This window comes from Ammodytes marinus (assembly GCF_949987685.1).
Source record: "Ammodytes marinus genome assembly, chromosome: 12".
Taxonomy (NCBI): domain Eukaryota; kingdom Metazoa; phylum Chordata; class Actinopteri; order Uranoscopiformes; family Ammodytidae; genus Ammodytes; species Ammodytes marinus.
The window spans coordinates 17,598,545-17,612,603 of NC_137216.1; the positions used below are offsets into that span (position 1 = coordinate 17,598,545).

At 40.2% G+C, this 14,059-nt stretch overlaps 2 protein-coding genes across 2 annotated transcripts; one reads left to right on the plus strand and one right to left on the minus strand.

Annotated features, from left to right (window-relative positions):
- The first annotated feature begins 310 nt into the window (after positions 1 to 310).
- On the plus strand, positions 311 to 2,823 carry dlx1a (distal-less homeobox 1a). The gene is made up of 3 exons (XM_080038114.1): positions 311 to 751; positions 1,021 to 1,220; positions 1,684 to 2,823. Exons 1-3 carry the CDS (start codon positions 442 to 444, stop codon positions 1,930 to 1,932), a joined length of 759 nt encoding a protein of 252 aa, XP_079894240.1. The 5' UTR covers positions 311 to 441; the 3' UTR covers positions 1,933 to 2,823.
- Positions 2,824 to 7,798: 4,975 nt separating this feature from the next.
- dlx2a (distal-less homeobox 2a) lies at positions 7,799 to 10,053 on the minus strand. Its single transcript, XM_080037643.1, has 3 exons — positions 9,558 to 10,053; positions 8,928 to 9,112; positions 7,799 to 8,774 (listed from the first exon to the last, which is right to left on the minus strand). Exons 1-3 carry the CDS (start codon positions 9,874 to 9,876, stop codon positions 8,451 to 8,453), a joined length of 828 nt encoding a protein of 275 aa, XP_079893769.1. The 5' UTR covers positions 9,877 to 10,053; the 3' UTR covers positions 7,799 to 8,450.
- Positions 10,054 to 14,059: the final 4,006 nt, after the last annotated feature.

Consider the following 14,059-nt stretch of genomic DNA (forward strand, 5'->3'; position numbering starts at 1 on the left):
GGCTAATTATATAATAATAATAATAATAATAATAATAATAATAATAATAATAATAATAATAATAATAATAATAATAATAATAATAATAATAATAATAATAGTGAATCTTATATTGTGGGAAAATATTGTGGTTTTGAGGTTTTCCTTGACTTTATCAGGTTCTTCGGACCCAGCCTCAATGTCGCCAATCGGCTTCCCTCTTGGAGAGAGTGGACCAATCAGCGACAGTCTTCGATGAATATTCATGAGTCCGAGATTCAAACCTTTGAGCAAATTTGTCTTGGTCCACAGCATCATACCTAGGACTTTTCACAGGCACAAACTACATTTTCTTATGAATGGAAAGAGAAAAAATCAGTTCGGCTTAAATTGGGACCCATCCTTCACTGAGATCATAGAAGGAAAACAACAAAAGCGAGACAAGGAGAACCGCAAGAAGAGATGACAATGACTACAATTCCAGAAAGTCTTAATAGCCCTGCCTCAGGAAAAACCGTTTTCATGGAGTTTGGACCCCCGAGTCAACAAATGTCGCCTTCCTCCATGTCTCACGGACACTATCCCATGCACTGTTTACATTCTGCAGGTCATACCCAGCACGAGAGCTACAGTCCAGCCTCGTCGTTCCCCAGATCTTTGGGTTATCCATACGTAAACTCGGTCGGCAGCCATTCTACCAGTCCCTATCTCAGTACAGTACAGTCCTACCAAAACAGCTCGGCGCTCACACAGACGCGGCTAGATGATGCAGGTAAGTGTCTTTGCTTCTTAAATATCGACTTTCTGTGATGGCATGGCTTCCTACCGTATACAATCGTCGCTGCATGGAAAAGACGACCCAGATGTTGGAATTAGGCTTGGTAATTATTTATTGCGTAACGCTATAAACAATGAATGCAATTAAGGGCAATTATACCTAAAGTGCAGCCTGTAAAACTTGCGCTGGAGTATTTGTAGCGGCGCTACACTGTTGGTCACAACTACCTCCTCACTTCCCTCTTCTCTCTTTGCTTTTTTCAGCGCCAGAAACAGAGAAAAACACTGTGGTGGAAGGCGGCGAGGTTCGGTTTAACGGGAAAGGGAAGAAGATCCGAAAACCAAGGACTATCTATTCGAGTTTACAACTTCAAGCTCTGAACAGGAGATTTCAACAAACGCAATATTTAGCGTTACCGGAGAGAGCTGAGCTTGCGGCATCGCTGGGTCTCACTCAGACACAGGCAAGTGTCCACGCCACATAATCACAAATACCTCCACTCTGCAGCAGGGCCAGCAGGCATTTTTACACATTTTGAATGTCTTTTATATTTATCTACAGCATAATCTATCATCACTTTTATTACTAGTAGTAGTATTATTTACAATTCACGGAACACCATGCATCAAACAACAACATAATAGCCTATTCAATATTTGACGCAAATCAAGGATTATTTTTTTCTCTGAATATTATCTTGTCATTCACGTTTTAATATCAATGGAATCTTAATATAGATAGTAATAACTATGTTATAGATATTACAATTTAATTTAAATTGATTTATTTTTGCTTTTCACTTTGTATCATGAAACCTGCCTCGCGCGTAAAGCATGCGTAAAACTGTGCCCAACTCTTTGTCAGTTTAGTCTGTTCCTTAACTAGTTTCAATTTTCTTATGCACACTATTTCTTTTCTGTCTCCAGGTGAAGATTTGGTTTCAAAATAAACGCTCTAAATTCAAGAAAATCATGAAGCAAGGTGGCACGATTGACGCCAACGCGTTAGCCACTGGCCTCGGACTGTCGAGCGGTTCTCCTTCAGTGGCACCTGTCTGGAGCTCGCCGACCACAGTAAAGACTTCAGTGGGGACAACCGGATCTTACATTCCCAGCTACACCTCATGGTATCCAACCACACACCAAGAGTCTATGCAACAGTCACAGCTCATGTGAACACGCCTCAGCCCTCGACTCTGCCGTGGCTCGTGTATCAGGATGTTGAAGGGGCCGTATAGCCGCTCAGCGCGGCCCAGCACTGAAAATAAACAACAACAAACCCCGGAGTTTGCTGCCGAATGCCGCCAGCTGACACAGTAGCCTCCTCACACCGGAAGACTGCAAGCAGAAAATAAGTAGAAGGGATTGAAAGACTGAAAGGGCACGCAATGCGCCCAAGGGCAACAAGTCCACGACAGTCAGCGGAAATCGGAGACAAATGGATCCCTTTTTGGCTACAGTTTATAATTTTGTGTCAGTTTCGTTCTTTCTTTGGTTCTTTTTTAAACTCATATTAGTGTGATCTATTCTGTTAGTAAGAAAACCCGTGTTTGTTTACACAAAGTGTAGGGCCCAAGGTGACGATGGCCAAAAAAAAATCTGCATTGCTCAACAGTGAAAGATTGATTAAGCCATAAGGGTGTTTGACCAAATAATAATAATAATTAGTAAATTCCACCGATAACCATCAGCACACTCAGAGCATCGGCCTATACTGTGCGGAGCCTCAAACTGCTACTTTGTTTATATGTGTTTGTTATTTAAGTTAAATTATTCAGACGAGTTATTATGTTAAGGTCAGCCTGTGTTCATTTTGTTGGAAACGACAACACTGTGTTGTTGATGCTGCACTAACGCAAGCAAAGCTTTTCTATGCTGTGCCCCGATGTTATGTGAAAAATGTAAAAAGACTGACAATTTGCTGCTTTAGGAAAAAGAAAAAAATATCCCGAAGGTGTGCAGCTTTGTCACTGTATTTTGTACATAATTTTCAGATTTGTTTTTGTGCTGTACTGGATACGCTGTGAAACAGGGTTTTAGGCTTTTCTGTATTTGTCGAGATGTGTAGTCAACATAGAACATATTTAGTTTTGTATTGATCACTTTAATTTATTTACCTGTTTCTGAAGTTTGTGTACACTGTGCAGTTTCAAAAGCAGTAAAATAATGATTTAAATTATGTCAAGAAAGGTGTCTGATTCAAACGTCCCGTGCACCTCCCTCCCTGCACTCACCCTCCTCTCACGTGAAAAGAAAGGCTTCAGCATGGTGCAGCTTTAATGTGCGCTGACACAAAGCAGTATCATGTTGGTTATTGTAGCAGACACCGTGTGAGTGCGTTTGTGTGAGCTGTGTGAGCTGCAAAAGGCTTGTCGTTTGGATCTATGGTCGCATTTAACATTGAACCACACTGGTTAGCGCTTTTGCAGATGTTGTCAAACCTCTGGAAGGACCTGAGCATTAGAAATATAGGCCTAGGCTATCGTTATACCTTAAAAAAAATCTTATTATGCATTTACACCAAAATATAACATTTTATTTGGATAACAACAACAATAATAATAATAATAATAATAATAATAATAATAATAATAATAATAATAATAATAATAATAATAATAATAATAATAATAATAATAATAATAATAATAATAATAAAAATTAACATAGCCCACGCTAAAAAAAATAGGCCTACAGAAAACTGGCAATCCTTTGTCTGACTTAACCATGGCGGTGAAGGAGACCTGGGTTCATTCAATAACATCGCTTATTTCTTTTCATCTTTTCTTAAAGATAATCTTCTTTCTAGACCACTTGTCTTTCGACAATCCCCATTTTTCTGCCGTGAATGGGAGAGGTCAATTGTGTGTGTGTTAAGTGAATAATTGCGCAAGAGGCAGGTGCTGCAAAAGACTGGATGCGCGAGCGCGACACAGGGCGGATCAGATGGAGATCAGTGTGAGGGAGAAGTTCAAAGGCCTTCTTGTTTGGCGTTCACACTCTGTTCTGGTTATTATGCCACCTCACAGTAAGCCTTTTAGTTTCTCTCGTGAAATGTGTTAAAATGCAACCAGTCTGTTAGAGGCTAAATTATAAAAATCTGTTTTGCGCCTGCTTTATAGCCATTTATCATACTGTAGGCCTATGTAAATACATAAATAAATATTTTATATATTAACTGCCAACATGCAGTAAAACATAAAGATCATTCGAATGAGACGGTTATTTTATTCATATAAAGTATTACGATATTTAATAATAGGCCTAGGCCTATTTACGAAGGAAATTAATTTTCTGAAATGATAATGAAGGCACCAAATACTCGAACTCCTTCAGCTGCAATGTTATAATTGACACATTTGATGCCATTTGTGCGGTCATTTATTTTCTGATTTGTTCATGGTTAAAAGAAAATAATCATTATGGCTTATTATTATTATTATTATTAGGCTATTGTATGAATACGACGACTTTAAACTAATCATCTTCGCAGGGAATAAAATGTAACAATCTTTGATCTACATTTTATTATAGCCTATTTTTCTGGCCTATTTGTCTGCTCCTAATATCCTCTGCTTCAGCCTCCGCTGTTAATGAAAACATTTTGAACATATTCAGCCTTTTGTGGGAAAAGGCCTTCGTAGAATAGTCCTATGTATATTTAGATACCATTAAGAAATAATATGAATTGTGCTGCTGCTGCAGCGAACATAAATCTGCCTACCTAGCCCCAGAAAGGCGCAGCTGCACACCCAAGAGGGTCAGTGTTATTTCGCTGTATTCTCCCCTTGATTATATGAGCTGAGCCCATCAAACCCAGCATAATTACAGTAATTTCGCCCTTATATATTCTAATGCAGCTTCCCATCTCTGAGGTAATTATGAGCATTTTTTTCCGCACGGAGGATCTTTCTGCCTTGACAAAAGAGATAGTGCTCTGAAAGAAATTCACTGCTGCATTATAGAGCGAGAGGGAGAAAGGGGAAATAGGTGAGCTGCAATTTCGTCACTGTTCCCTTAGACTTAGCTTATGTATAAGGCTGGCAAATTGCTTGCAGGTGTAGCCTATAGGCTACATCACGAGGTTGTCAATGCGAAGAGGCTTCAAAATTAGCCGAGCACAATGTAAGAGTAATGAGAGCAGCAACTGAATCAAAGAACAACTGTCCCCATACGTTTCCTCTCGGTGTGCAGCTTAAGCTTTAGAAATGTGGGACTCCCCCCAACAAAATAAAAACCCTTCGGTTGCACATTTAATAGGCCTATACTCTACAGGAAATATAAAAATATATAACAATAACAACAACAATAATAATAATAATAATAATAATAATAATAATAATAATAATAATAATAAAATTAAATTTCTCTCATGGAAGCAGTCTCCGTCAAAATAATCAACATTGACTGATTTAGACTGTTATGCTAATGAAATTAGGCTAATATATGTTAGACTAGGCTATATAAGCGTATAAAAATAGAATAAAGCCTATTACGTATTTTTTTTACGATCTCAAATGCATTCAGTCGTCAACATACAGAAAATACACTGACTGCAACACGCACCTTTCAGCATGAAATTGAAGAGGCAAGCTCGGTGTTTAGGAGTCCAGGGAATCCGCAGACGAACAGCAGCAGCATCCTGCATCACAGACGCCAGACCAGCGCGTTAAATCCCACAGAAATGTGTGCAATGTGTCGGTCTAAAACTATAGCAGCAGGGCTCAGATTCCGAATATGACTGAACATTTCTGCTTTATTTCCCCTCTTTATAGCCGATGTGGAAAAAAATGTAGATTATTAGCATAAATGTTTACTCCTCATTACGCTGATGACATTGTGCACTCGAGATCTTGGTAATCTTTGGGGGGAAATTATGAGTAATTTTTAAAATTTAAAGCAGCAGTTACCATGCAATTCAGGCTAATTTTGCGAAGGCTCAACACGGATATAATTATCGTTGAGTCAAGATGTTAGGCTAAAACTATGCATTAATATTACCATTTATCATGTAGCCTACATGCGATTTTGACAATGTTGATGCTTGAAATAGCTGGAAATTGTCTTGTGTAAAAAATAAATAAATAAAATAACACCCCATATTAGGACATCTAAAATTGCGAAGAATTATATAGCCTAGTAATTGCAGGCTTTCAGGATTGAAGCCAGAATGCTCAAACCAGAGGAAATGTGGATGAAATTACAGATCAGGGTAAATTAGGATAGGGGGACGTAGGCATTTACAAGTTGACTACTTGAGAGAAATACAAATGTATAAGCCACGTGGATCATCAGAAACACCCAGCAATGTTTTTATTTTATTATTTTTTTAATATCTAGGCTATTTTTGTCAACTGAAGTGTTGTCTATCAGTCATGCTGATTAGGCTGCATCACAACTGGTATAGCAGGAAGGACCCGAATAGAGGTGAAACAGCTACAATTGTGCCATGACCATGCAGGCCTGTCGCGATGCATGCATTTGCTGTCTGTATAAGACAGAAATAAATCCTCTTTTATACAGTCTCTGATAACAACATCAATTCACCAAGATCCATGCACACAGAGGTTGGTGGGCCTGTATAATGTTGGACAGCACCATGGACATAGGACAGCACAGACCTGCTGCATGCTTGGTTCTGATCCTGTCAGCTCCAAGGAGGAGGCTCCATCATGGAGATACAGCAACCACTGACAAGCCACAGTCCTAATTATCCACAAGGAAGCGAGCCCATTTTATAGCCTGTGGACGTTTGAAGGGAAGCGTTTACGATCACGAATTCCTGAATTAGAACTTAGTGATGGTAACAAGACCCTCACACACTCTCTCTCTCTCTCTCTCTCTCTCTCTCTCTCTCTCTCTCTCTCTCTCTCTCTCTCTCTCTCTCTCTCTCTATCTAAATGAAAACTGATCAAATAGCAAATAGCAGAATGTAAAATCGGTTTTATGTTGGCCTGTAGCCTTAACATAAAGGTAGTAATTTACATTTTTGGACGTGTACCTGTTTTCCATGTAGCTTACAGGCTCAACATTAGCCACATGAATAATGTAGGTCAACGTGCTCGTCTTCAGAGAGACTTCGCTGGTAAGACGTGAGAAATGTTTCCATGATGCTGTAGCTCCAGGCTGATTTGGACCAAGTTCCTCTTTTTTTCTCGTTAGGAGTTCATAAAAAGTCTGGAGAGCGACTCACCGACTCCACGGAGTCTGCATAGCTTGTGCTCGGTCATACACACCCTCCCTCTAGCTTTCCCCTCTCATTTCTTCATTCCAGTCGATGTTGTTGTGCAGCACAGTTCTCCTCTGAGCCTGTGCTATTGTCATATAGGCCTGTGCCCGGGCCTCTGCCGGAGCGAAACCCGGTTTGTTCGGCTAATTATCATGCTAATTATCTGTTGACGGAGCTGGGTAAAATACATCCAACCCGTGACAGTTTGGGAATTATCTGACGCGTGTAACAGCACCCTATCGCTTTTGTTATTACAAATATAACACGTTATCACTAAGAAATTAGCTTTTTAACGTGGGTTATCCTTAAAAATGGTCGTGTTAGCCAGCGTCGTGGCTAAATTGCAGCTAACTTTAGTTTTCCATGGGCATGGTTACCAAGCAACATAACCAGACGTTAGCTTGATTAGCTAGGCTATTGAGTCACAGGCCAGGTGTCCGTTTATCTCGACAAAAATACAGGTAACTTTAGTTAAAATGAATAACATGTTTGTGGCAGCTGGGATACATTATTAGATACCCTGTGTAATTTTCCTTTCAGGTTAAGTTCGTAATAGGCTTGAATTAAGCTACTTTAGCATCTTGTATATTTTCATTTCATTTTCCTTTATTTAACCTCGAAAGATCAATTGAGGGGTGACCCTCTTTTACAATGACGTTCTCCCTATTCACCCATATGCCTAGATGCTTTTTGTTAGGAAAGAATAGAAATGCATGTGCACAGAACAAGTATTTTTCTTAATTTTTTTTGGTACAGAAAAAGAGGGATTCATTATGTACAGAACACATTTTTTTATTTAAATAACGTCTGGTCAAATATGAAACACTGACACTGCTAAAATAAATAAGACAAAAAATACAATTTAGAGTGATACATGTAGGCTAAATCAGAGGGTATGACAATCAGTAGCTTACGGTGGTTATTTAATGGATTTGCACCAATAGCACAAAAAAAGCAATAAAAAACGGTGGTAAAATATTTACAAACGTGGATTCAGACCCATCGAAATCAACTAGTGACACGAGCATGGACCTTTCTTTATAGGTCCATGGCATGGACCTATTATAAGTGAATGAGGTCATATTGAGAAAAAGGCACGATACAGTTAACTTGTGCTACATTTGTGACAGGTTGTCATGCATTCATGTTTTATTTTGCAGGAATAGCGACAAAAGTGACGTCCGCGTAAAAGCAGGCTTGCGCCCATGCTGTGGTTACTTTGGGTAGTAGTGGTTCATTCATCCCTCGACATTTAAACAAAATAAATAAATACAAAAATAACTGTAGAAATCTGTGTCTACCATTTGCCAGCGTGAATAATGGCAAGGTCCATGAACTTGTCTGGCTCCAACTTGTCCTATGCGTGCGTAAAGTTCGCATTGCGCACAAGCGAGGTCTGTAAAATTAAAGTATTGGTATTTTTATTCACCAGCATTGTCCGATCTGAACCCGATATTTATTTTTTTCAGAATATCGTCCCAGCGCTTATGGCGGAGTTGTGGTGGTGCTGGACCAGAGGCTGTAGATGCGTGGCAGAGTTCGTGGCTGAGTACCAGGAGTAGTTTGCCAAAAACGAAGAAGGTGCAGTCGTGTTGGGAGGGCTGCTGCTCTGAGGTAAACTGGAGTTGACACTGTTCATTCTCTGAGTTTGTGGAAAGTCCCAGGCAGTAGTTGGCGGAGACGTGCAGGGGGGAGATTCGCTGGAAGCAACATGTTGCTCTGGGGGGATTTCTCCACTCTTCCACAACTTCTTAAACTTGGAGCGGCGGTTTTGGAACCAGATTTTGATCTGAGGAAAAAAACGGATACAAGCATAAAAATTGATTAACCAATATTTTCCTGCTCAAATCCCCGTTTGACAGTTTATATCTATTTTCATATTAGACATAAAGTGGTGATTTGACAGCGTATGAACACATGTTTTAGATGCAGGCCTACCCACCTGTGTTTGCGTTAGGCCCATAGAGGCTGCCAGCTCGGCCCGTTCTGGTAGAGCCAAATACTGTGTCTTTTGAAACCTCCGTTGAAGTGCAGCCAGTTGGAAGCTGGAATAAATGGTTCGAGGTTTTCTGACCTTCTTTGGTTTTCCATTAACCATCCGGATTTCTGGCTCGCTCTCTTCTTTATCTGAAGAAACATTCAGGTGCAATTGACGTTATGCAGGAAGGATAGTGACTTTTTCGTTTCACATAACTATTAAGCATTTTGTAGGCTGCTGGCAACAGTTTCTGTTTGGCACATGTGTAAACCCAATTATTTTATTTGATCAGATTTGAATATAATATCCAGAGGAAAAACACGATATTGTAAAAGTTTGAGAGTTGTGTTTAACAATAAACTAAATGAAGCCTCATATCAATTTCATGTGTAGCCTACATCTGTGCAAGACTGATCACATGTAAATTATCCTGTGAATTATGTGTTATGCCTGATTTAACTTGTTGCTCATACATTCCATGTCATAGGCTAATCGCGGTTTGAATTTTTTTCTCAAATAAAAGTATTAATTCAAAAGAAATACAATCTTCGCATATAAAAATAATCATAGCCTTCTGTCTGAGTGTGTTCTTACCTGTATCGACTGGAGTAGGAGAAGAGCTGGAGCCGTACGAACTGTAAGCACCATAAGATGAGTTGAAACCAAGGTCGTATGACTTTGCGTTATATGGCACAGTGCTCGTGGCGCCTCCGTGGTACTGGTAAGAGCCGAGTTGGCCAAACGGAGACCCTGCGCAGTGGCCCTGCTGTTGGCTGTGGTAATAGCTGCTATCCGTCGCCGTGGACACCGGCAGGGTCGGGGACTCCTGCGATTTGTGCAGGCTGTGGTAATTGCTTGAGGTAATCTGGTTGGAATGCATATCAGTATTTAAGTTATCAAAAACACCGGTCATCTTCGAGTTTGAGCGGAGCAAGTCTCGCGGAGTTTATGCGCAGAAATGTCAAAATTGGGAAACTGCAAGCTGATAACACGACTGAAATATTGGACTGATGACCCCTTTGCTTGAGTCGAAACGCATCCCCGTGTAATCTATGGCAAAAATCAGTGTAAGGTGTGTCCTTCTCTCTCAGTGGCCTTTGATTATCTGCTATGGTCGGTGGTGGGAGCGCATTTATGAGAGAGTGAGAGGTAGAGCTACTGTGTCGGAGGCAACCAATGAGTAAGGGCGACACAACATGAATACTCCCCACCGCGTCCACCCTCCATTATTTGTTCAGGATTATTTGTTGAGGTCTGTGTGTCCGGGGTGTCTGCAAAGAGTTTTTCAGCACAGCATCTCAATAAGAATCAGAGAAAAGATACAGTGACCACCCTTAAGCCCCCACAGGTCCCCTCTCCATACTTTAACACGGAGTGATTCATCTGTGCGCATTGGACAATACCATTTAGATACATCTGACTTCAACATAAGGAGAGCATGTACAACACATCAAAAACAATTAGGGCCAATGTGTCTTTCACTGGCATTGCGGTTAGTCCTCTTCATTTTAATTTTACGCTTGTCATTACAGCAGTAAATATCCGTTTTCAGTGCAATGTGATTGTTGGGACCACAGGCCCTTTTCATTTATGCCTACTTCTTGATAACATTTAGTTGTAAGAAAACTAAATTACACTTACAAACCACACAGTGAGAGGAAGGGACCATGGGAAGGGACACAGGTGGTCGCCTAAAGGGGGATTTAAAGGTGTGGATACAAACTAAAATCCTGTGAGTAAGGCTGAAGGTGGTGTTGTTTGACTAAAGGAAATAGCTGCAGCGCCCTCAAGTGTTGGAAGTCGTATTCACACCCCCTTTCATTTTGTCTGCAGTTGGTGCCCAACCGAAAGATTAACCGCTATAAACAAACCCTGGTCATGGGCGGCAATGTGAAAATGTCCACAGAGTTATAGGCAGCACTGAAGCTCTACGTGAAGGCCAACGATTTAGTGATTGACATTCAGTGGCGGCTCGCCCATAGAGGGCGATAGGGCGCCGCCCTCCTTGAGCCATATCAGCAAAAAACGAAAATATAATAATGAATAATAATAATGTTTTTTTTTTGTTTTTTTTGTATTAATAATCATAATTTATGATTTCAATACAGTTTTTACCTGCATCTAAGTCTGAATATCATTGTACAATCAGCGTCTGTGCTCTGTACCGTCACTCTGGGGCGATGTCGGGCTGGTTGAAAATCGCCCCCAGCGCTCTCATAGACATCAATGTAAAACTTTTTTTTTTCAAACTGCAAGCCTCGCAATGCAATCTCTATGGGTTCCGGGGGTGCTCGCACTAACGTGTTGTCGTCATACGTACAGTAAACAATAAACCAATTACAGTGACTGATACAGTCACATGTCCAGTATGCAGCCCAGAGCGGTCATATTCAAGACCAACACAACTTTATATCAACTCAGGCTAGGCTGGCAAGCTACTTACTTGATCGGACTCGGACTAGGTCTTTCCCAGACAAAATGTAACCATCAAGCAAGTATCTACCAAGATGGATTGGGGGATCTTATAAACGCGGATTTTCACGGGGCTCGTTTGAACGGCTAACGAGGCTAGCAGGATGCTAATGCGCTAACGCTCTGTCCTGCTGCCGCTGCATGATGATATGGACTGTATACTGGCTTTTTATCCATCCTGATGGCAGCACAGAGACCGCATGGATAACTTTGGGTGTCACCCCTATGCATCATCTCTCAGAAAAGGTAAAACAAACATTAAACATCAATCTGCATATACGAGCCAGCGCCGTTCAACAGCTGATCGGCTATTGAACGGTGATCAGCTGTTGATCGTCGTTTAGCTGACAGCTGCTTTCACCGTCCGACATAAACCCGCCTACCAAGTGCTGTAGACAGTAGTAACCCAAACCAATGTGATGATTAGCACTGTTAATGTTGCACATGCTATGCCAGCATCCATTTTTGTCTCCTAACTTTTAAAGGAAGCCTATCTGAGGAGCACACTGGTAGATGACAAGTTATCTGTGATGGCCACAGCCGGATAATTAATCATTTTAGAGCTAAAATAATTTTATTCAAGAAATTAACTAACTTAATTTCCAAAAATACTGTACAGTGCAATGCTTGTCTAATGTTGCCAGAGTGGTTATGCCAGATGAACAGGAAAAACAAACAGTTAAATGCAATATGACATTGTCATATGCTATCTGATTTAGGTTAATTTTGGGTCATATTTCCCATCATGGCAACAATTGCCCCCCCTGAGATTATTGTCAGGAGCCGCCACTGTTGACATTGCAATTTCATGTGATGACAAAATTGACACCTATCATCATCGCCACAAGATGGCAGTATAGCCTAATAGTCGGTATGATATGTGTCTGTCTGATAGAGACATGCTGGACTCTGGTAACTATTTTTTTTTATCCGTATATTCGATATGCAATGTTTACAATAATATCCGTTAATAAAATGCTACAGCCACAAAGACATAGTATCAACAATGTTGCATGACTGTTCACTGTAGTTTGCTATACTATACTGTATCTTTTGTTAGTAAAGGTTCCAGCTCTGTTGGAAAGTTCACACACCTTATAGCTTATAAAAGACAGCTCCACCAGATCAACAGAAAACATTGCACAACTGTTTCCAAAAGACATATGCAGTTGTTGTTTTATTTCAGTAAATATTTGATTTTGATCTATTTCATTGCATGTTGTAATTTTGCCTCATTCTTCCTATTTGTCAGAGAGGGCATGATGAGTTTTCTCTGGCTGCTCTTCAGCAGGACCCCTACATCCAGTCCAGGGTGGGAGCTCTATCTGCCTATTGTTCTCCTGAAAGGCAAGCAATCCTCTCCCACCATGGGCCAGTGGGGCTGCATGTCACTGCTCATTAGTGGAGCACAGTCTCCTTATTCAGCTGCCGGTATCAGAGCCACATTGAGCCAAATTTCTCTGGTCAGAGTCACATTGAAGCTCAGAAAGACTTTCTCATACTGGAAGTCGTGTGGGCAATTACCTAGGATTCATTTCAAGGTTGGGTTGATGAGGTCTGAAAGTGAAAGTTTGTTTTGTTATCAAAATAGCCTACAAATAACTTTTTATACTTATTTCAGTATTGCTTGCAGTGGTGCGTTTTCTTAACACCCTGGAAAAAAGGTATTTTATATGTAGGCTACTCTGATATGTACAGTATATGAATGCAATTAATGACGTAAGTGTGGGATCCTGTGGGGTTTTTCTGATGGTAGTTCAGAGATGCGTAAGTATCTTACTTACGCAGTAAGATATCGACTTCAAAATCCATTGAAAAAAAGTAGGAGGTTCCACTTGTGAATTCACATGTCAACAGATTTTTAGATGGTGTAGGAGATTTCAGTAGGAGTTCACGGTCAACATCAGGATGTGCCAAAATATTCATAACGGCACAGACACTGCATGTTATTGACTGCACAACAAAGTTCTTATCAAGCCTTTTCTCTCATTCTGTCATGCGATAGATGCTTGATATCAGAATATGGTGGTCATGCCTGGTTGGTTGATGATTATGATGTAAGAGCAGCTGGTATAGTGGATCTTCCATGTGTTCAGTGACATGAAAATTATGCCAAATGACAGGACACAGATGTAAGCCTCTTTTATGGCGCCTTCCAAATTTACATTAATGCAGGCGCTAACTTGGCCTTTAGCACACAAGTCAGACAGCTTTAAATTCTGTATGTAGGCCTATTTGGTATCTTTTTTTCTGGTTCAGATTCACTCATCTTTGTTTGTTTATACATTTTATGAATATGTTTTAAATGTCATGTGAAGAGTTAATGAAGTATAAAGGCAGAATGATGGGAAGAAGAACCTATGTGTTGATAAATCCATTCTGTTAATAAGTATTAAAAGAGCACATGACACACTGAATCAAAAGTTTGCAAAAAATAAAAATACAGTTTTTCTCAGTCGCTTTGGTGCTGTTCTCACATCACTATTAACATTTGCACAGCAGTTAGTGCATTTCTCAAAACAATTAGTGCAAACTCCAAAACCTAGTGGACAACCTGCAAAAGTACGTCACTTGCTCAAAATGGATAGTCTATTCCTCAAAAGCAAGTATTCATGTCAATGAAA

Bases quoted from the DNA above. Each gene is read 5' to 3' on its own strand.
- dlx2a (XM_080037643.1), bottom strand. From the start codon at position 9,876: ATGACCGGTGTTTTTGATAACTTAAATACTGATATGCATTCCAACCAG. The intron at 9,113-9,557 runs GTAAGAACACAC...ATGTTTCTTCAG, and splicing joins TCCTACTCCAGTCGATACAG to ATAAAGAAGAGAGCGAGCCA. The intron at 8,775-8,927 runs GTGGGTAGGCCT...TTTTTTCCTCAG, and splicing joins TGGGCCTAACGCAAACACAG to ATCAAAATCTGGTTCCAAAA.
- dlx1a (XM_080038114.1), top strand. From the start codon at position 442: ATGACAATGACTACAATTCCAGAAAGTCTTAATAGCCCTGCCTCAGGA. The intron at 752-1,020 runs GTAAGTGTCTTT...TGCTTTTTTCAG, and splicing joins GACGCGGCTAGATGATGCAG to CGCCAGAAACAGAGAAAAAC. The intron at 1,221-1,683 runs GCAAGTGTCCAC...TTCTGTCTCCAG, and splicing joins TGGGTCTCACTCAGACACAG to GTGAAGATTTGGTTTCAAAA.